We start from the raw sequence: 21,561 nt of genomic DNA on the forward strand, positions 1-21,561 counted from the left end.
CGGCACTCACCGCTCAGGTAGTTGGTCCACTTGTACAGCACGCCCTCCATGGCGCCCGCGGGCCCCTCGCCGCCCCGGCCCGCCGCGGGGACACGGGACCGGCCTCACATCCTGGGCCCGGGGGCGGGCTCACCGCGACAGCCGGGGAGCACCAGCTTCTGGTCGGGGGTCTGCGCCTGCGCCGGGCGCCGTCGGGGTAAACTAGGCGGAGCGGCCGGCCGAGCGAGGCCAGGGAGGCGCGGCCCCCGAGGCGACGGTCGCGGGCGCCTTCACCTCGGCCGCCGAGCTCACAGCGCCCGCCCCGGCGCGCTCGCGCATGCCCACTGCGTCGCGCGCACGCTCCCAAATCCACGCCGAGGTTTGGCCGCGGCGCCGTGCGGCCGGAGGGCGGGGCGCGGGTGCGGACGTGGGGGAGCGGGTCACCCCCGGGTTCTAGTCTCCAGGGATCCCGCTTGTAACCTCAGGCTCGTCAGTGTAAGGGACCCGGAACCCTCGGACGAGGCACGTCTGTAGAGCGTTTCCGGATGCACTCCAGGGTAAGGCGGGCGCATTTCAAACCGCGGGCCTCTGCAGGGAAGGCTTGGGCTTTGGACCGCTGGCCTTGACTTCACCTGGGATTCTGTTAAAAATACAATCTCGCCCAGGTCCCGGACCTTTTGGATCAAATGTCTGCATTTTCACAAGCTCTCCAAGGGGAATTCGTATGCACATGCAAGTGTGGAAATGAAGTTGTTAGCATTTGTAGCCAAGAAAGTGTTAATCACACGTTAAGTGGAAGGGGAATGTCAAGAAAGAGCACGATGCAACCCAACGTAACCCAAACGGCCCTGAAACATGCTCTGAAGTGCTAAAGTGTGGGCATTTTCTTTCCCCTTAGTGTAAGGTTGACAGGTGTGGTAAATAATATATAACTTAATTGGTTATTTACCTGAACTGCACACCTTGCTTAATGCCCTGTTTGCTTCAGGTTTAATCTAGAGAATCTTCTTCTCAGTTTCCTCTCCATCTGCTACCATGGGCTACGTCTGAAATTAAGGCGACCATGTAGAACTAGGAACCTGAAGCTGTGTAACTCTTAAATGCTAATGCCATTTCCTCGTTAAAGAGGCACGTCCTTAGCCATTATTTACTCTACAATAAGGACGTTCAAATGATGGATCATTAACAGTCATCAACAGTCATGTTTAGAATGAATCACGTTTAGTCTTAAGGCGGAGTGCCAATTGTTTGCACCAAGTGACCTTAAACAGGACACTAACTTCTAGCCTCAATTTGTTTATCTTTGGTGCTGGCTAGTTTTATGCCAATTTGACACAAGATAAAGTAATTTGGAAAGGTGAGCTCTGAACCATCATAAGATTTGTCTATAGGTAAGTCTGTGGTTCATTTTCTGAAATGCTGATTGACGTGGGAGGGTCCAGCCCATTGCGAGCGGTGCCATCCCTGGGCAGGTGGTCCTGGGCGCTAATAAGAAAGCAGGCTAAGTAAGCCAGTGAGCAGCACCCTCCATGGCCTCCCCATCGGTTCCTGCTTCCAGACTCCTGTCTTGAGTACCTGTCCAGACTTCCCTAGATGATGGGCTGTGATATGAAGTGTAATCGATAAAAGTCCTTTCCTCCCCAAGTTGCTATTGGTCATGATGTTTTAACCCAGGACAACGTCTAAATGGGGAAAATAACCACGTTAAGTTAGTGAAGGAAGACCTTGCACCAGAAGTGCCTTGTGAACCCTAAAGCATCCTTGTCCGTCCTTGGAGTCTAGCTTCAAGTTAGTAAGCCACGGTTCTGAGCAATCCTCTGTGGTATCTCGGAGAGGGTGCTCTCCAGTATCCGGTCTTGCCAAAAGCCAGTGTCACCTGGGGCTCTTCAGTTGGCTCAGTTGCAGTTCTTCACAGAGGCAAAGCCGTCTCCCAGGGAGTTTCCTGTTAGCTGTGCACCCAGCTGCCCTCCCTAGGTGGGAGACTTTCTTAGCCCGCGGGCTTTAGGACTACTGGGGTGGCTGGACCCGGCCGCCTGACCCGCCGCGACACCGAAGCTCTGCACTGTTGCAGCGCCATTGGCTGGAGGGGAGCCTGAGTGACAGCACCGTCAGCCAGTGGAAGGCAGCCCTGCCCAAGCAGCCCCTTCTAGAGCCAATCATGCTACGATGGGACTTTAACTCTTTAAAGGAGAGTTCGCAGTGTGTGTGCCAAAGTTGGTAGTAAAAGTGCCACGTCTTCCTGGGAGGGTAGGTGGGAGTCCCGGACTTACCCGAAGCCGTCGTCGCTTTCGGCATATTTTTAACTCTATGAAGTCGGGGACCCTTTCTCTGCCTTGGTAACATGAGGTTTTTCTTGTGGAACGCGATCTTGACACTGTGGGTCATGGCTGTGAGTTCAGCTTTGATTCCTGAGCCAGAAGTGAAAATCGAAGTTCTCCAGAAGCCGTTCATCTGCCATCGCAAGACCAAGGGAGGGGACCTGATGTTGGTCCACTACGAGGGCTATTTAGAAAAGGACGGCTCTCTGTTTCACTCCACGTAAGTAATTATGCTTCTCACGCAGAACGATGAAGGATCCTCACCCAGTCACACCAGCCCTCTTGTTTTAAAGCTAACAGTTCCTTTGCCTCTAAAAACAGAAACCAAACACTGAAACATCGGCTTGCCTTTGGGGAAAGAAAATTGTCAAAAGCCAGTTCTAGAGAACGAGGCCTTGAAAGGACTTTCTGGAAACATGTAGTCTTGATAAGTTAAATTCCTTATAATTTTATTCTTTATAAAATTAAATCCAGAATATTTGAAGTTTTACAGAAATACATAGTAGTTGTAATTAAGCAGAAAGTAGAAAAGGCTTAACAGAATTTTCCATCTCAAACTCCAATCCTTAGGTAAAATATCTGATTCCACTTTTAATTGGGCATAGGGGATATTAAAACATATCATTTTGCTTCAAGAGCAAAATGCACAAACATCTATTTGCCTGCTTCTAAAAGATGCACCAATGCAGTTTCAATGACCTGTCTAACTTTTTGGCAGGTGGCATTTTGGTCAAAGCACAGGATGGTGATTTCAGGAGTTGTTCCTTTTTTTCTAGAAAGTCAGAACTCATTGATGGAGTAGGTGTGGTTATAGAAGTCATACGGGAAGGGTTTCCGGGTGCTTGGCAAGGCAGCAGGTAATGTTCACAAGTGCAATGATTTCCATTCTGAAAGCATTTGACGAGCCCTTCCTTAGGGACACTTGGAAAGTTCACCCTCTCACCACTTGCAACCATTCATTTACGCAGCCTGTGAAACGCTCATTGAAAACCCCATTTCGGGTCCTGGAGATGCAACGCTTACTAAAAGCCAGTTCTGGCCCTCCAGCACACCATGTGCAGGGCTCAAAGGGTGGAGATGCAGCATGGTCAGAGCGAGCACTGGCAAAGCCTAGGGAGCCTGTGGCCAGTGCTGAGGGGGGAGGGCAAAGACGTTCGTGACAGAACAGCCTGGAAAGTGGTGAGTGGGGAGCGTCAAGGCACAGCTGGGCGGGGAGGACTTTGCAAAGGAGGGAATCGCATGAGCTAAGCCTGAAGCTTTAGTTCCGCTTAGGTGCTTAGATTTTTGTTTTAATAAACTGCTTTGAGACATGGTCTTTTGTGAGGCCTGAGGGTAGTGAATGACACTGTTCTCTGAACACTGCTATAGTAAAAATTTCCAAAAACAGGCCGGCGGTGCACACCTTCTTTAATCCCAGCACCTGGGAGGCAGAGGCAGGTGAATCTCTCTGTGAGTTCCATGCCAGCCTGGTCTATCGAGTGAGTTCCAGGACAGGCTCCAAAAGCTACACAGAGACATAGAGAAACCCTGTCTAAAACCCCTCCCCCCAACATTGGTGGCGCATGCCTTTAATCCCAGCACCTGGGAGGCAGAGGCAGGTGGATCTCTGTGAGTTCGAGACCAGCCTGGTCTACAAGAGCTAGTTCCAGGCCAGCCTCCAAAGCCACAGAGAAACCCTGTCTCAAAAAACCAAAAATAAAAAAACAAAAAAAAAAAAAAAGAAAAGAAAAGAAAAAAGTTTCCAAAAACAGTTTGTCATAGGTTTGTCCTTGCCCATAAGGCCAGTGCATTGTCGTTAGTAACCAATACTGTGGCACTGCACTTCAACATTTCAGTTACATTATTGCTTTCAGTCTGATCCCTTTCTTATCTAGCCTAATTTCTTTGCCATCTCAGGGCCAACAACCTGTGCAGATATTTTGTAGCAGTTCACTATAATGTTCTAGTACTTGGAGACCAGACTGTTGTCATGCAGTAAAATCTTAGGCCTGGCTAACTGGGTACAATGATAACGAAGAAATATCATTAAATAAGTCTGCAAAGAACACTTTTCGTTGCCAAAACCATCATCTGTATGATGACTAGCTTAGTTGTAATAAGAAATGTGACCAAAAGTACTTAGTGAAAATGATCGATGCTTTTCCATTCTTTGTGCACCATGATCTTGAGGGAACATGCAGTAAAAGAAGAAAGAATGTATGTCATTTACACAGGTATTGCAGCCATGTACCCATAAGCCTAGCACAAGGACATTTTATTCACACCTAAGAGTTATCCTGGAAATAGGGCACTTTCCTTGCCCTCTACTGGTTGAATTAAGCTGGTCTCAGGATGCTAGGATAATCTTCCTGTTCCTTTCCCCTCTGGAATTTGAGGGGTACTGCTCCAGGATTTTCTGAGTAGCCTCATAGTAGATCTTTGGAGAGGGTCTGGGTGAGATTTAGGGTGAAAGCAGCCATTTCCATGCATCAGAGCCACTAGTAAACTGTACATTAGGAAGGCTTGTGGACAGGAAGTGAGATTATCCTGTCTCTGTGTCTGGATGCAAATGGACTTTCACATTTAGCAGTAACTGTCCTAGCCTTTTACCTTCCTTCTCAAACTCAAGACATTCCCTGAGCTTTTCCTTGGTCTGTAGCCTTCCTGGGAAAGTATAACTTTGTCACTAAGACCTTAGGTCTATCTGAAGTCAAATACTAGTACACTTAATTTCCATTTTCTGGTACAAAACGTTAATCCTGGTATAGCGGGCCCTCTGTCTGCAGGTTCTGTGTCCCTTGATTAAAATCAAGATCCAGAATATTTGGAATATGTGTATATGTATGTATTCAACTCATGCAGACTTTGTATTGTCATTATCCAGTATAACAACTTTCATATAGCATTTACATTACAGTATGCATAATTGAAAGATGGTTTAATGTATACAGTAGGTTATGTGCAACTACTGTAGATTTGACCCCTTATGGCTTGAGGGACAAAGGATCAAATCATGGGGACAATCTTCCAAAAATACCTGTCAGTAACAGGATTATCATTGAAGTTATAGACAAATTTGCAATAATAATTGCTTTAAAGTACATGTTCAAATTAATTATTTTTTACTATTTCCTCTGCCCTTCTCAAGCTGACTCGATTTATGAATTTTGCATCAAGAAAAATGGGCAGGAAATTGAATTGCTATGAAGTAGACTTGGGTGTGTGTGTTTCCAATCCAAAAATTGCTGTTTTCTTTAGTTTCCGGGCTCATAAGCTTAACCACTAATGGGTAGGAAGAATGAGGCACAGTAATGATCTTTATTTTAAAGTCACTAAAAGCATCTCCAGTGTATCAAGTATTTACCTAGCATTCATGGGACTCCAACTTCAATTCCTGTAGTCACTAAAAATATCTCTAATGTATGGAATGCTTACCTAGCATTCATGGGACCCTGGCTTCAATTCCTAGTGGGATTAAAACATAATTATTTGAATTCTGATGTGCTTTCTTTCTGGTAGCCACAAACATAACAATGGTCAGCCTATCTGGTTCACCCTGGGCATCCTGGAGGCTCTCAAAGGCTGGGACCAAGGCTTGAAGGGGATGTGTGTGGGAGAGAAGAGAAAGCTCATCATTCCTCCTGCCTTGGGCTATGGCAAAGAAGGAAAAGGTAAAATTGTGTAACCATCACTGCTGAGCATCTCAACGTTTCCTCCCCCTCAAAGGGAAAACCACCAACTCACTTTAACAATGCAGCAAGAAAGGCCATCCAGCAAAAGTGTCTTGATGATTTGAACATTTGGAATATACATCATTGGATACAATTTGATGTGTGGAGATACATATATCTTATAGCCAGGAAGTCTTCCACACTGTAGATCTGTAGATTCTTGCTTTTAGATGTATTTGTAAAGTTTTCAATAGCTTATTTTAATTTTACTTATTTATTTTTCTATTTTCAAGACAGGATTTCTCTGTTAGCCCTGGCTGTCCTGGAACTTGATCTGTAATCCAGGCTAGACTTCTAACTCAGAGATCTGCCTGATTCTACCTTGTGGGTGCTGGGATTAAATGTGTGTGCCACCACTGCCCAGCTCAATAGTTTATTTTAGGATAATGTATTAAGTTGTATTAAAAATAATTCCATTTGTGTTGCAAGCTGGTTGGCTGGTCCACGCAGATTTTTTTTTTGGGGGGGGGTCGTTTGGAGACAGGGTTTCTCTGTGTAGCTGTGGAGCCTATCCTGGCACTTGCTCTGTAGACCAGGCTGGCCTCGAACTCACAGAGATCCACCTGCCTCTGCCTCCCAAGTGCTGGGACTAAAGGTGTGCGCCACCAATGCCTGGCTTCCACACAGATTTTATGCCAGTTTGTTCCAAGGCACAGATACACCTGGTAGTTAAGCTGAGTTCACATGGCTCTCCAAGGGCTATTTGATGCTTATCAGCTGGCCCCAGATACAGCCTCTTCACTGAAATCTTCTCTGAGCCAATGGCCAGATCTGGAGATTGGTTAGTGAACCAGTATGACTATCACTGTGTTGTTTCTTATATTAAAACAATTGGCACCAACCCGAGTGTGTTATCAGGGATTAGCAAAATAAAAATTATATATGAAATGTGTGTGATGTAAAAGTAGCAAATAGATTTTCTGTATGTCTAGCTTTCCCCATGAGTAAAAGGGGGGTTATATGAGCATTGAAAGTGTATCACAATAAAAAAAAATTCAGTGTACTGTGATTCTGAGAATTATATATATTTCTGATTCTATCTTTCAAATTCTTTAGGAAGAAAAGTGTAGTATTTATACAGTGAAGAAAAAAATTGTAAGAAGCTATCAGAAGCAGATGGAGAGTTGCTATGATGTGGTTTGGATAGCTTTCACACCATTCTTCAGCAAGCATAGCCATTGACAAAGTAGGGGTTAAGATTCCTTGCCCTAAGGAGGTTAAGTGCTGTATATGAATATGATGTACTCCAAAGTAGGACTAGCTATCTAAGCCATGTTCTACGGGCTTGGTTATTAGCCAAATCCAATTCTAATTATATCCTTTACAGAAAGTAATCCAGTATCTAGGAAAGGTTTCTCTAATGCCCACATGTAATCTTTCTTTCCCATGTCTTTGTTCTTTTACTGTTAACTTTATGTGTGCAGTGAGGTAGTAGTTGTCCATGACATATTTAACTAAGCTTTATTTCATAGCATGCAGAGTCATTTCCTTCAGTGTCATGAAACTAATTCTTCTAATATGTATTTGCCACTAGTTTTGTAGTGTTTAGTGCACGCTTGCATGCCTCCTTGGAAAGACCAGCTTTCCCACCAACCTAGTGCATGTCCCTTTCCTGTCTCCATCACAACGGTAAGCTTTGCCTCGTGCTGTGAGTGTTGTCCTCTTAGAAACTTACTACTGCCCTTTCATGGAACTTTGAGGAATTGGGGGACATAGCTAAGACTTGTTTAATGAATGTGTCCAGACTTTTTATTAAACAGAGCTTTAAGAAAGCAAGTTTGGAAAAAAATTGCGCAAAATTCCAAGAAGGGTTTGTTTCTTTGATTATTAGTTGGGCTTTTTTGTTTGTACCCTGAGATTTTAACAAAGTTTTCTTCTTTTTCTTACTCTCGAAGATTTGTTAGTTTCCTTTACAGGAGTTCATCTAGATTTTCCTTTCTTGATGAAACGTCCTCAACAAATGCTTGAGTTCTATATCAGGGAGGTATTTCCTAAGTTGAAAATTTTCAGTGCTCCCTTATTATGTTTAAGACCCATAAGAAAATTGTATCAGGCACTTACTATTTATCAAGAATAACACTGAGGGTTTTATTTTTGCACGTGTTTTCCGCCTTTATCCTTCTCATGCACTCCTAAGTTAGAAAATGTTATTTATCTCATTTTGCGGACAAGGAAGGAATTGATGCCCAGAGGTGGCAGAAGTGAACAGAGCTCCCATTAGTAGACACTGCCTCCCGGTGGCAGTAGACACTGCCTCCCAGTGGCGGTAGACACTGCCTCCCGGTGGCGGTAGACACAGCAGCACCAACCCGATGTACTTGAAGGTCAAGACTTTATCATCTAAATTAGTAAATCTCTTGTAGTATAATTAAGTCTGAATTACTCAAAGCCCTTTAAAAGTCATTCTTGACATGTAACATGAAGGGCTTTAATTGTACTTGAAATTTAGCATCGAGACTTTTAGGAATATCTGCATATGTGCATGTGTTTTATTGCTACTCCAAACTAGAGTGCTTTTGTTCTGCCAGCTTGGGTTATTCCTTCTTCTGGTCTACCTTTCCTTCCTGGGTAAAATGTAATTATAGAATAAGTGATTTCCACCATCTGTGACAGTCATAGAGTGTCTGTTCACTTAATGTAGTTAAAATGTCTGTTACCATAATTGATTTTGTTATGAATACTTACAGATCTTCTAAATAAAAATTTCCCTATCTCTCCATATCAGGCAAAATCCCCCCAGAGAGCACACTGATATTCAACATTGACCTTCTGGAGATTCGAAATGGCCCAAGGTCCCATGAATCATTTCAAGAAATGGACCTGAATGACGACTGGAAACTCTCTAAACATGAGGTGACCCTACCCCTCTGCCTCTATGCTGTTTTTCTTGTACTTTTTTTCAAAGCTCACCTTTCCAGAAATACATTAGCTGCTAGGAGAAGGAAAATCAGTTTTCTTCAATGGAGTGACACTGGGTATGTTAGCCACACTCCAGGGCAGGACCCATGTCCAAGAGTAGTGGCCAACACAAATTGGACTCCATGTTTTTTAGTGACTTTTTTCTTTTTAAGAGAGAGAAGGAACATGAAATTGGTGGAGGGGGAATCTAAGAGGAGTTGGGGGGTTGGAAAAATATGATAAAATATACTATATAAATTCTTATAGAATAAATAATAATAAGGAAAATTAATTTTTATTTTGATAAAATACCATTCACAGCTTTTCCTAAAGTGCCTGGAAAGTTGCCTTTTTCATAGGAACCATTGCTTAGGGGAGAGCTGTGTTGACTGAGAAAGTGTGTCAGTCTCTTGCTGCTTCCTTCTTCACCTAGGCTTAGTGTTGACTCTGTTTCAGCTTCCCCCATGGAGGAAAAAGCTTCAATTTTTTCATGACTGTATGTATGAGAAACACATAAGTTTCTCATGTGGACAGTTTCTGTTCAAGGTGGCAGACTGTGCTGGCTGTGTTTCATAGTTCTCTCCAAGAAGCAGTTTACATGACCCAGTTGTTGAAGTTAGTTCCTGGAGGAGGGACTTTCTGGATTTTCCTCAAAGGGACCTCCCTCAGCCATCTGAATTCCTAACATTTGGGGTGGGAGGAGGAAGAAGGGTTTCTCTGCATCTCATGCCTCCACAGCCATCACTGGCTTTTGTAGAGAAAGAAGTGGAGGCAGACCCATGGCCTGCGGTTCTTACCTACTACAGCCCTCAGTCTGGCATGTCCAGGTGATGCTCAGTCATTTTTAATGTTTTGGTGAGTTTCACTCTAAGAGCTAGGAAATGATGGTGTCTCAGGCAAAATTGTTGGGAACAAGGGATCTTTATGGACACTAGTGAGTTTGTGTCTGTGTGGTCTTGTTGTGTTGTGTGTTGTTTTGATTGAGACAGGAGCTCCCTGTGTTCAGGCATGTCTTGATTTGGTGAACCTTCTGCCTCAGCTTCCCAAGCACTGGGATGTAGAGCCCATGTCACCGGGTTTCATATATTGTGGTGTTAACAGTTATATACCTCACCCATATCCAAGATAAACTGTAATTCTCTCGCTAAAAACATTATGTAACATATTCTTGTGATGTAAAACAATCAACTGATATAAATGAATATATGTTAGAAGTCAGGTTGGGCATGTAACTCAGTTGGTGGAGCACTGGCATAGAATGTGCAAGGCTCTGAGGTCAGTTCTCAGCACCTCAGAAAACAAACAAACAAATGTTCATTGTGTCCATGGCATCTTCATCCTTCACAGGGCTCCTCCGCCCCATCCACGTTTATTAGTTTCTAATGTATTTTTCTGGTGTCTAGGCAAATATTTATTATTAGTTTACTTTTCTTACACAAAGGCAGGAAAATAATACTTACTTTATAGTAGTTTCTTTTAGTCACAGAACATATCCTGAGATGGAGTCTACATTAATCCCTAAAATAACTTCTGTTTCCTCCTCCTTGCTCCCTTTCCCTCCCCTGGCCCTCTCCTCCTTACATTCATTCCAACTGCATTACATCTCTTTACCTTAAATAGTGTGTGTTTACATGTCAGAGTTTGTGAACGGAGGGAGGACTGAGGTCGCTGGTCCAAACTGGTAAACTGAGGATGTGATGACAAATGATGATACAGGTTGGGTTGCATTTTAACGATTCATGGGGATCACATGCAGCATTTTTGTGATACATATATGTATGTGTGTATGTATGTATGTATGTATGTATGTATGTATGTATGTATGTATAGTGTGTGTGTAGTTTGTATATATGATGCAGCCTGTAAGTGTTCCGTGTATACACCCATGAGTGTACATACACAGGCCAGAAGAGCAGAACATTGGGTGTTTTTCTTCTTACCTTGAGATTCTTATTGAACCTTTAGCTAGGCTGTCTGGCTAGCAAGCTTTTGAGATCTCCCTTTTCCTGTCCACAAAACTGAAGTTACAGGCACATGTACTTTCTATTGTGCTGGGGATTTGAACTTGGGCCCTCACACTTACACAGCATATGTTCTTATCCACTGAGACATCTCCCCAGTCCTTGATTGTTTTTAAAGACAATAGAAAATTATAGCATAGGCACTCATAAGACCATGCTCTGATTTTCAAGTTTACAGAGTCCTGATTAGACTCTGCTGGTGTGACATGGTCATAGCCAGGTACACAGTTTTTCTACTCTTAACCATGGGTTCATGGTTCGTAGCCGTGAAAAGGGAGAATATAATTTTACCTTAGGAGGAATGTCTGGAATTCTGACTCTTCCTAGAAAGAAAGCCCGATGAAACCAGTGTATCCAAAGGCAGCCATCCTTCAGGCATGCTGCACAGCTTTGTTTGGATTCTGGCAGGAGCAGGCAGTATGCACTGTTGACCCCAGCTGGCCAAGGAACACAGCTACAGGACGGTTTGTCCCAGTGGCCACTCTGTAGGCCACGCTGCCGTTTGTGCTCTCTTTGTTACTAAATCCCTCAGAGAAAACCCTGTTCCTTGGCAGCAACTTTTGACAAAGCTCTGGTTATTTTGCAGTGAATTTTGGAGAAAGGTCTATTGAAGGAAAGCCAGAAATACTTACAAGCTCTCTGGGGAGAATACTGGAAGTTACAAAATATTTTTTACAACTGTTATACAAGCATTAGGTGAACTTAAGACAAGCTCTTGTCACCACTTGACTTGTTGCAAGAGGTTCTATGACAGGGTCAGAAAAGCATAGGTTTGTGGCACCCATACACATGTTTTGGGGATCCAAAAGTAGAGAAATTTGGAGAAGTCTCAAATGGACATGGCTTTCAAAATAAATTTCCCTATAGTCCGAGTCATGTATTAGCATGTGAATTAAGCTGGTTAGAATGGATACATTGTCTTCACTGTGCCTGCTTCTTACAGAGCTTTGATCCAGTGTGTGGCTTGAGCCCGGTGCGACCTTGTGCCCTGTAGATCTGCCCGTGCCTGCATGTAGCCCATTCAGACAGTGGTCTGCTGAGCTTTCTGCAGATGAGCACATTTTAGAAACTGGAACCAAATGAGCAGCAGGAAGATTTGATGAGAGAAGAGGTTCGAGAGGGGAGGGAGGAATTATAGGGAGTGACTTCTGAGGTGAACCACTTAGAAATAAACCCCTGGACAGACCCAGACAGAACACAGATGTAAAAGAAAAGTTGCTTCTGTCAAGTATGTCTTTTTTCCTAAAAACAGATTTTTCTTTACCTGATTTGATTCTAGCACATAATTATTTCAAACCTTTTGATTGTAAAAGCTTAATTTGTTTTGTGTTGTTGTTTTTGAGAAAGGGTTTCTCTATGTAGCTAGCCCTGGCTGGCCTAAACTTACTGTGTAGACCCGACTGGCTTTGAATTCAGAGATCTGTCTGCTTTTTCTGGCATCAAATGCATACACTATCATGCCTGGCAGTATAGTATTTCTTATTACACACTTATTTCTTAGTTTCAGCAAAGTGAATTATAGCAGTCAAGTAAGCTAAGAAACATATAGCATAATTTGTTTCAAGTTTTCTTTAGTTATTGAGAGTCCAAAAAATACATAAAAAGCTATCAGTTCATAAGAATGTCCCTCTTGGGATGGAGAGATGTCTCAGTGATTAAGAGCACTGGCTGCTCTTCCAGAGAACCAAGATTCAATTCCCAGCACCCACATGGCTCCCAAATGTCTTTAACTTCAACTCCAGCTGATCCAATGCCCAGTGGCCTCTTTTGACCTCTTAGGGCACCAGACACACATGGTGCACATACAAACATGCAGGGAAGTACTCATAAAATAAAAATAAATATTAAAAATTCCTCTTCTATAAGTTAAACTTAAAAAGAACATTTTAAAAAATCAAATCTCACAAACTTCTGGAAGATTTTATGATGTTAATAATGCCTTTTTTTTAGACCAGGCTGGTCTCGAACTCACAGAGATCCGCCTACCTCTGCCTCCCGAGTGCTGGGATTAAAGGCATGCTCGACCAACGCCCGATACTAATAATGTCTTTAAAGTGTATTTTATTCAGCAGTTTTAGTATAATGCTATGAAAATACTAGCCAAACCTAGCAAACAATACAATATATATGGCATATTTAAACAGTTAAAAAGTTATTTTTTGTCAACACTTTGAAATGCTGCCCTTGCTGGGCATTGGTGCTACACACCTTTAATCCCAGTACTCAAGAGGCAGAGGCAGGTGGATCTCTGTGAGTTTGAGACCAGCCTGGTCTACAGAGTGAGTTCCAGGACAGCCTCCAAAACAATACAGAGAAACCCTGTCTCAAAAAAGCAAAACAAAGCAAAACAAAATGCTACCCTAACATTTTTTTGAACCCTACATTTTCATTTTCAATTAAATCAGTATAACAACTCAAAACCAAAATTGAATAAAACAGAAGTTAAACTTGAAATGTCATAAGTCTCAATGTCCCATTTCCCTTACTGTCACCCTTAGTTATTCTTCAGTGAGTGGATGAGTACAGTTGCTGTAGGCATCTGGAGGCAAGCAGATCAGTCAAGCTTGTTGGCTACCATTCTTGATTCTCTTGAGAATATGAGACTTCACACAGAATGCTTTGTCAGTAGGACTTTACTCTGTGGAGTTAATAAATACACCATCTCACACTTGAAGAATAGTAATAAATGTAATTCAGAGAATATTGGTATATAACCCAGGAATTAAAAATGCTTATAGTAAGAGACGAGGAGATAGCCATTCAAGCATGATGACTTGAGTTCCAGACCCAGAAGCCAAGGTGGGGAAAAAGTTGGATGTGGAAGTGTGTACGTGTAATCTCAGAGCTGGCAGGTGGAGACCAGCAGGTCCCTGGAGATTTCTAGCCTGTCCAAATGGCCTACTCTGCAGTTCCAGGTGAGAGACCATGTCTCAGAAAACAAGACTCCGAGAAGCGATACCCGAGACTGACTTCTGGCATCCATATACAAGCATACACACGTGCATACAACTCCACACGAACGTGCAAATACACCTGACAACTTATACAAATTTAAATGAGCTGTTAAGTAAACATTCTTAAGTTAAATGTTGACTTCTTAATGTGAAACTATAAAAATGAAAGTGAATCCAGCTTTAAACAAGCAAACGGGCTGCTGAGATAGCTCCGTGCATTAAGTGTTTGCCATGCAATCATGAGGACCTGAGTTAGGATCGTTGGTACCATGTAAAAAGCAGAGCGTATAAGTGCATTCCTGCAGTCCTGGTGCTGGGGAGACAGAGACAGGGAGCTCCCTGGAACTTGTTAGCCAGCCAGGGTAGCAATCAGTGAGCTCCAGGTTCAGTGAGAGACCACATCTCAAGCAATGAGGGGTAAGAGAGTTGAAGGGACACACACACACACACACACACACACACACACACACACACACACACACACACACACACACTTTTTAAAATGGCAAAAAGGCAGGTTATAGGTTTTAATAAAAACCTTACATTTGATACAATGATTATGTATATATGAGTATGTATGTATGTATGTATATATGTATGATATAAGCGTTATTTTCACTTCTGAAAACTATTTGGTGTCTCCATCATACCTGTAAAGCAAAGATTGTTTTAATTCCTGTAGGAATGGGCCACAGAGTTGTTTTGTACTTGCTCTATCATTGCAATGATGTAATGTGGATTATTAATGAGAGCTGTTATTTTGTAGGTTAAAGTGTACCTAAAGAAAGAGTTTGAGAAGCACGGTGCAGTAGTGAATGAGAGTCACCATGATGCTTTGGTGGAGGATATTTTTGATAAAGAAGATGAAGACAAAGATGGATTTATATCTGCTAGAGAATTTACATATGTGCATGACGAATTGTAGGGATGGGCCTGCCATTTTATATGCATCCATCTGGAAAGGGAAGACGGCGCCTTTAAAGAAAGTTGTAGTTTTTAATAACAGCATTCTGTTCTTGTTTTGTTTGCTTTTAGTTTTATATTATTTTACGTTATTTAAGAAGCCCCATAGACTTTGTAAATATCTGTATCTTTCTGGTAAGTTATTGGGAAGATACAGTCTCCTTTGAGTGCAAGATTTCTGGTCCATTTCCACATTCACACAAAGCTTGTTTGCTTGCTTCCTTCTAATGGTAACATATTGCAACGGGAAACATGCCACAAAATAAGAACAGGTTGTAGCAAAAATCAGCTCCCTATACTTCTGTCTTCTTCTGCTTCCTCTAAGTTAGATTACTGACATATTTGAAAGCTTTTACAATAGTCCAGGGCTTTCATGTTATAGTAAAGTAGTTTATTTATTTATTTTTTTAATCTGACTTTGAGTCTCTGCTTGAGGAAGCATATGGTGGGCCTCTTTCCTTCACAGTTATGGCCTTGCTGTGGAGATGTGCAATGCTGGATGAATAATGGAGGTAGCAACTCATGGATAGGTGTGCATTGAAACATTCTGCCAAGACTTCATTGTGGCTAATGGCCTGGTAAAATAAATCAGACAAATAATGTGTTGTTTCCTTGTAAACAATGCTTCAAAACATGGCAGAGAGTTGTATTTATAGTCAATGTTTACTTTTAAGGTTACCAATTAGCCTCCTGGTTCTTCAATGAATGAAGTTTACAGCTACTAAACTTTGCAATAACACTGAATCATGAGAGAAGTTAGTAAACCAACTAGACTTTTCCCATTTATGACTCATCAAAAATGAGGTCAGCCTATACCAACTATTACCAATGCTTATCCTGGGTTTGAAAATTGATGTTTATCTTTTTACTTCAAATTGACTTCTAAAAAGGATGACTAATTCTGTTTTTAAAATTGATTGTAATCAAATTGGCTGTTATGGTAAATACTTAAAATAGACTATCCAGATCTCCATTTGTTAGTAATAGTTTCTCATAATTTATAAAAGTGGTCAAGTGCATTGTTGTCAGGCTGTTGTGCTGACACCCATGGGAAGCCGCTGCATCTTATAGTACCTCTTTATGGATGAGAGGTGCTGTTTGCATGAGCCCAGTGCTGGTGGTTAAGCTGTAGAAGCATCTTCAGGCCCTGAGTTCACTTTTCCACTTTTCCTGCTGAGGAAGAAGCAGCGAGTTTGGGAGGGTGTTCTCATAGAATACTTTTCACATTTGCTCTGAATTGCCTTAGTCACCCTCCCAGTGAGAAGGGTCAAATATATGTCTTAGTTCACCCATTCCTGTTGCTTGTAGAAATTAGATTACTTCACTAGTTATGCATTGACACTTTCCTCACCAAAACAGCTTATCGGAAGAATATACTTTCAGGCCTGTTCCTGAAGACGTCAGGTATAGTCCCGAGAGGACAGTGGTGTCTTGAAGCTGATGCCACCATCTGTGCTGGAGCAAGAATCTTGATTATCCAATTGTATAGCTCTGCATCAGTCCTCAGCTAAACATTCCAACAAGTATGAAAGAAAGACAAATCTGTAATCATGGTTGTTTTAGCCATCTGCCTTTTTGTATAGCAATATCTTTGAACCCTCCCATGAGCGGGAATAATCAAACACCCAACTGTGACTTCATATGTATATGATTTGACTCAGAACTCTTCTATGTGTCATATTTACATTTCTATGTCTATTGTGATATTCTTTTTGATAATAAAGTTTATTTGGGAAATAACTGGCTTTGTAAAAAAATGTCTTGCATATATACACATGTGTGGTGTTTGTATGTGTTTGTGTATTCACCTATGTTGGGGTCACAGATGTTTGTGTAGGTGCAGGTGTCTTTCTGGATTTTCAACCTGCTACACGGAGGCAGGATCTCTCACTGAACTTGGAGCTCTTCATTTTGGCTTTCCAGCTTGCTCTGGAGTTCGTCTCATGCAGTGGGGTTACACCTGAGCCACTTTGCTCCCTGACCTTTTTATGTGGGTTCTGGGAAGCTGATGTGCAAGGCGGGTGCTTCACCCTCATTCATCCCCTCAGCCCTGATTTTATGAAAAAAGAACAACATTAAATCAGCTTTGCACTTTCCTATCTCCCTCTCAGTTTTTTCCATGCTGAGGATTGAGCTTGCTGTATGCTAAGCCCCTGACCTATACCCATAGTTCCTCTCAAATTTGATTCTAGGTTTCATGATAGAGTGCAAGAGGTGGACAATGGCCAGAGATGGTTAGAGTGATGCAGCCTGTCTCTGGGCAGCTGCTCTGCTGTGGTTTGCCAGGAAAGCTATTGCTTCAAATTAGCATTCCACCTTGAGGGCAGCAGTTAATAGTGAATTCCACGAAAGGCTTATGGGTAGGGGAAGACAGGAGGGTGGGTGTGTCACTGTTGTTTAGGTTTGGCACTTGATTGTGTGTGTAGCAGGTGGACATGATTTCTGGCTATTGAGTAAATTAGTGTTATCAAAATGCCTTATGTGATTACATGGAATGCCTGAGCTGAGACAAATGACAAGAAAAAAATGATTTCTGCTTCAGATGAAGCAATTAGCTGTTTGGATTTTTGCTTGTGCAAATGAACTGTACTTGTGCATGAAATAAATTACATCCACAGTGCTGTTCAGAGTTTTGCATGTTTTCTCTCTCCACAGAACTAAACAGTGTGTGTAGGGGGGGACAGATCTTTGTGTTTGAATATTCCAAGAGGGGAAAGAGTTGATGAAAGAGTTGATTTGATGACATTTTATGAAGGAATTCCTCTCACCTTTTATTTAAAAAGAAAATTAGCACTGTCATGAAAACCCTAAGGAAAAATAACTTCTTTTCCAAAGATACAGAGCACTTACAGGTGGTCTTTTTGTTTGATTTCTGTTTTTTTACCCACTTGAGCTTGAATTTCGATCTAACTTGTCAGCCATTATTTTAAATGTATATGCCTATCTGAAACATGTATGCCTTGTACAGGACCATCCTGAAGCCAAACTGCTGCAGTCTTCCAACTGGGCCTGCCCACCAAACGTCATTACAGCTGGACTTGTTGACTGTCCTACCTTCCCTTTTGGAAGGATGGGGCAGGAGGCTCATGAGACCCTCACCTGATGATCCAGCCACCATCCCGAATCAGTTGTATGTCTTTATAACCCAACTGAATGTGGCCTTGGCATCTCTGGGAGGAGCTGGAGGATAAAGGTTGGGAAGGATGATGGGAGGAGGTTTCATCTATGCAGCTTGCAGAAGCCATCATCCAGTGTGGCTGCTTTAAGGTTACCATGATCTTGCCTGTACCCCCTCACCCACTGCTTTGTAAGCCAGTCTAATAAACTCCCTGGTACCCAGGTGAACTTTGATGGACTCATACCTCAGGTTTTCTTTGGGACTTTAGGAGGAGGAGTTCTTTACTCCTGTTCCCTCAAGTTCCTTGTTTCAGAACTGCAGAAAGAGCCTGGTTTCAGAGCTCGGTCCTCAATACAATGAAAGGCACCCTTGGTTCCTAAAGGTGGCAGGAATCCAACAATGGTTCCTTCCTTTAGGGTACATTAGAATCATACTTGGCATTTTAAAAGTGGCCATTGCTGATTCCTTTCCTCAGGAATTCTGATTAATTCCTGCATCTGAATTTGTGTTTAAACCCCCTGGCTGGCTGATCTCAATGAGGAACAGACATTAACTAGAGACAATAAACTTTACCAGATCCCTGCTGTTGAATGTAAACTAGATTTTTCACCCCCTACAAACAATTTTTCTCATATTTAGAAAGCAGTATTTAGATAATTGTCCTGAGAATCAACAGATAGCCCAAAGGATAAGCTATGAAGAGTTACTATTTTCCCAGAGCTAAAAATATGCTCTAAATTTCTAAAGTAAAATTTAGATGGCCAGGGAGAAAAAAAGAGATGATCATAAAACTCTGTGAGCATCTTTCCTATAAGGAGACAGTAGCAAGCATTGGGCTTTCCTGAAATTACTTGTTAATATTCTTTTTGAAATTATCTACAGACCACATCTCTAGGAGAATGCATAGTCAGATTAACAGAAAAGTGAATTAGTCTCTTAATGTGGGTTGTGTATGTGCATGTCTCTGTGTGTGTGTGTGTGTGTGCACAGTGTGTGTGTGTGTGTGTGTGTGTGTGTGTGTGTGTGTGTGTAACATGATGCTAAAAAGTATAGGGCTTGGAGTATTTGGGCTTTTCAGATTAGGAATGCTCAACTGGTAAAGATGTTGGAAGTGTTTTTTAGAGTTATTTCTTTTTATTGTATGTGTATGTAGGTGTGTTTTGCCTGCATGTGTGTCTGTCTATGCACCAGAAGTGTGCCTGGTACACTCAGAGGTCAGAAGAGGCCATCAGATCCCCTGGAACTGGAGTTGGAGTTGCAGACTGTTGTGAGCCACCAACCATATGGGTGTTGAGAACCAAACCTGGGTCTTCTGGAAGAGCAGCCAGTGCTCTTAACCTCTGAGCCATCTCCTCAGGCCCTTTACAATGACTCATAAGAACTGAAATACTTCAAATCTAGAGCATTTCAGCACAGGATCCCCAGCCTGTAATGTGAAACAAGCATGACATTTTTTACCCAGTATGATAATGGACTATCCTCTTTGTACATGATTCCCTCTCTCTCAAAATGTGTCCTTACTGTTCAGTGACAATTCCTTGTGTTTCTTAGCATCTATCATTCCATACTTAGCCCATATTTCTGTGTTTTAACCACACATACATTATGCTAGAAGCAGTTGTTTTCCTTCTGATGCCAGCAATGACTTCTCTCCCTTAGCTGGAGCTGCACTGAAGGGAGTGATTCCTTTTCATTGACTTAGATTATTGCCAAAGAAAGGGTTAAAACCACTTGGAACACTGATTCACTAAGCCGATCACAGGGGAATCTTTGTTTAACAGTTCCTATGTTCCTGTGCTGCTGGTAAAACTTCTGATATAAAATGGATGGCTCAGGGCATTGAGTCAGACAATAATATATAAGCCAACCTTATATATTGCAAGTGCCTGCAAGCTATACTAACATCAGTTTTGTTTTATGGTCTGAAGAGAAATGACATGAGACCTTTGCTGAGTTGTTTTGTCTCTCCCCACCCCCAGCAATTCAAAGTAAAGTAAATGGGGTCCCGTTAGTCTCTGGTAACTACCAAATTATCCCCTACTCTGTGACAGCTAAATTATCTCCCAATGTGGGATTTCTGGTAATTTATAAGCCATTTCATTAATGGAAAATTTCACGCTGTAGTAGGAAACAGATAATTTCTTCAGTCAACAGTTGCAGTAAAATAGGAGCATAATGTAAAGCAAGGTACTGAGGGCCAATTTCATTATCACAAAGAAGGAAAGGGTACAGACACCCTTCGTGGTAAGTTCCAACTTCTTCTATAGCATTTTCATTTATTTTCTGGCTCCATTCTTGCCAGATGTGTGCTATGCTCTTGTAACCTCAAGCCTGTCCTTTGCCTCTGACTAGGAGATCGGAATATAATGGTCCACTCTGTATTTGTGGCTCCTTCTCATATGCTCATGTGTTCTGGAATTGTTGTGCAGTTATTTTTCTGCCAAATGCAATCTGTTCAAGGAAATTTTCAGGTAGCCCTTGAGCAGCTAAATTTAGTTAAGTCAATAATTAAATGGGTCTCAGTGAATAAAATGTTTAATGTGCAAGCCTGCAGGAGTACTTTTGGACCTCCAACATCTCATGAAGGTGTAGTAACATGCATTTCTGTAGCATCTGCATTAAGAGAGGGCAGAGACAGGTGGATTCCGGGGGCTTGCTGCAGCCAGTCTAGCCAAAAGGGTCAGCTCTAGGTTCAGAGAGAGACTGTACCTCCAAAAATAAAGTGGAGAGCAATAGAGAAAGACCCAAAATTGACCTCTGATCTCCACACCAATATATATGTGCAGGTGCAGCCCCCAACAAAACACACACACACACACACACACACACACACACACACACAGAGAGAGAGAGAGAGAGAGAGAGAGAGAGAGAGAGAGAGAGAGAGAGAGAGAGAATAGTGATTAATCTGTGTAGAATAACCAGGAGAAATAACAGTACAAAACTAAGATTTCCCTTTAAGTAAGGAACATTTTACATGCAGAGAAACTTCGAAAAGATCTTGCAATGAAATTCCCATCTATAATTCCTGAGGATCAGTGTTAGTTCTCCTATCAATGTTCCTTGAGAATTAGTTACTGAAGTTTTTTTCCCCCTGTATTATTTTGGCTGAATTTTATAAGGTACAGAGTCTTCCACAAGATGCCCTACATTTTTTTTTCTTTGCTCCTATGGCAGTAGCCCAGGCTTTCTGCTTTGTGTCCTAGTCTTTAAGGAGAATTAAGCAGCTTGCTGGAGTTAATTGATTCTTACATTAAGACTGAGCAGTAAATCAACTCTGCTTGAATTTTTCTAACATTTTATTGCTATGGCAACAATAGCTCCAAAGTTATTAACTCTTCGTGGTTTATTTCCTCGGACCTAGGCAATGCTCATTGGTTTTCTAATATTTCTTTTCTGGAGCATTGAGTTATTTTTAGTGAAGTTAATATGTACTACAATAGTCCCCCCAGCCCAATGCTGGGTGCATTGCACCACTGTCCTTGTTTTATTCTAATTAATTTGTTTGACAATCTTGTACATGTGTGTAATGCATTGAATTCACACTCATCCCTCCACCCTTTTATCTTCCCACCCAGAGAGGTAGTGGTGTGGCAGCGG

At 42.1% G+C, this 21,561-nt stretch overlaps 2 protein-coding genes across 14 annotated transcripts in view; one reads left to right on the forward strand and one right to left on the reverse strand.

Annotated features, from left to right (window-relative positions):
* Positions 1–294, reverse strand: part of Plekha8 (pleckstrin homology domain containing A8) — a 54,677-nt gene extending 54,383 nt beyond the window's left edge. For 4 of the 10 annotated variants that reach the window (XR_004771148.1, XR_004771149.1, XM_027429658.2 and 1 more), the window contains exon 1: positions 11–292. Coding sequence is in view for 6 of the 10 variants with exons in the window: in XM_027429658.2 (XP_027285459.1) it covers positions 11–50 (40 nt within the window). In the remaining 4 variants the exon portion in view is untranslated. Of the gene's footprint in view, positions 1–10 lie in introns of all 10 variants that reach the window. The other 6 variants (XR_004771150.1, XR_004771147.1, XM_027429659.2 and 3 more) reach the window with 2 other exon arrangements.
* Positions 295–383: 89 nt separating this feature from the next.
* On the forward strand, positions 384–16,583 carry Fkbp14 (FKBP prolyl isomerase 14). 4 transcript variants are annotated; one of them, XM_035448943.1, is made up of 6 exons: positions 384–536; positions 2,379–2,517; positions 3,074–3,154; positions 5,796–5,947; positions 8,733–8,860; positions 14,647–16,583. In XM_035448943.1, the coding sequence occupies exons 2-6, from the start codon at positions 2,462–2,464 to the stop codon at positions 14,803–14,805; spliced, it is 576 nt and encodes a 191-aa protein (XP_035304834.1). In that variant the 5' UTR covers positions 384–536; positions 2,379–2,461; the 3' UTR covers positions 14,806–16,583. The 4 variants fall into 4 exon arrangements, with proteins under 4 accessions (XP_035304834.1, XP_027285468.1, XP_035304833.1 ...); XM_035448942.1 differs by lacking the exon at positions 384–536 and having other exon boundaries at positions 554–2,517; XM_027429667.2 differs by lacking the exons at positions 2,379–2,517; positions 3,074–3,154 and having other exon boundaries at positions 389–536.
* The last annotated feature ends 4,978 nt before the right edge of the window (positions 16,584–21,561 follow it).

This window comes from Cricetulus griseus, chromosome 8 (assembly GCF_003668045.3).
Source record: "Cricetulus griseus strain 17A/GY chromosome 8, alternate assembly CriGri-PICRH-1.0, whole genome shotgun sequence".
NCBI classification, from domain to species: domain Eukaryota; kingdom Metazoa; phylum Chordata; class Mammalia; order Rodentia; family Cricetidae; genus Cricetulus; species Cricetulus griseus.

Excerpts from the sequence above, each read along its gene's own strand:
- Fkbp14 (XM_035448942.1), top strand. The coding sequence starts at position 2,321 with ATGAGGTTTTTCTTGTGGAACGCGATCTTGACACTGTGGGTCATGGCT. Across the intron at positions 3,155-5,795 it reads GGTGCTTGGCAAGGCAGCAG|CCACAAACATAACAATGGTC; the intron begins GTAATGTTCACA and ends TCTTTCTGGTAG. Across the intron at positions 8,861-14,646 it reads GGAAACTCTCTAAACATGAG|GTTAAAGTGTACCTAAAGAA; the intron begins GTGACCCTACCC and ends GTTATTTTGTAG.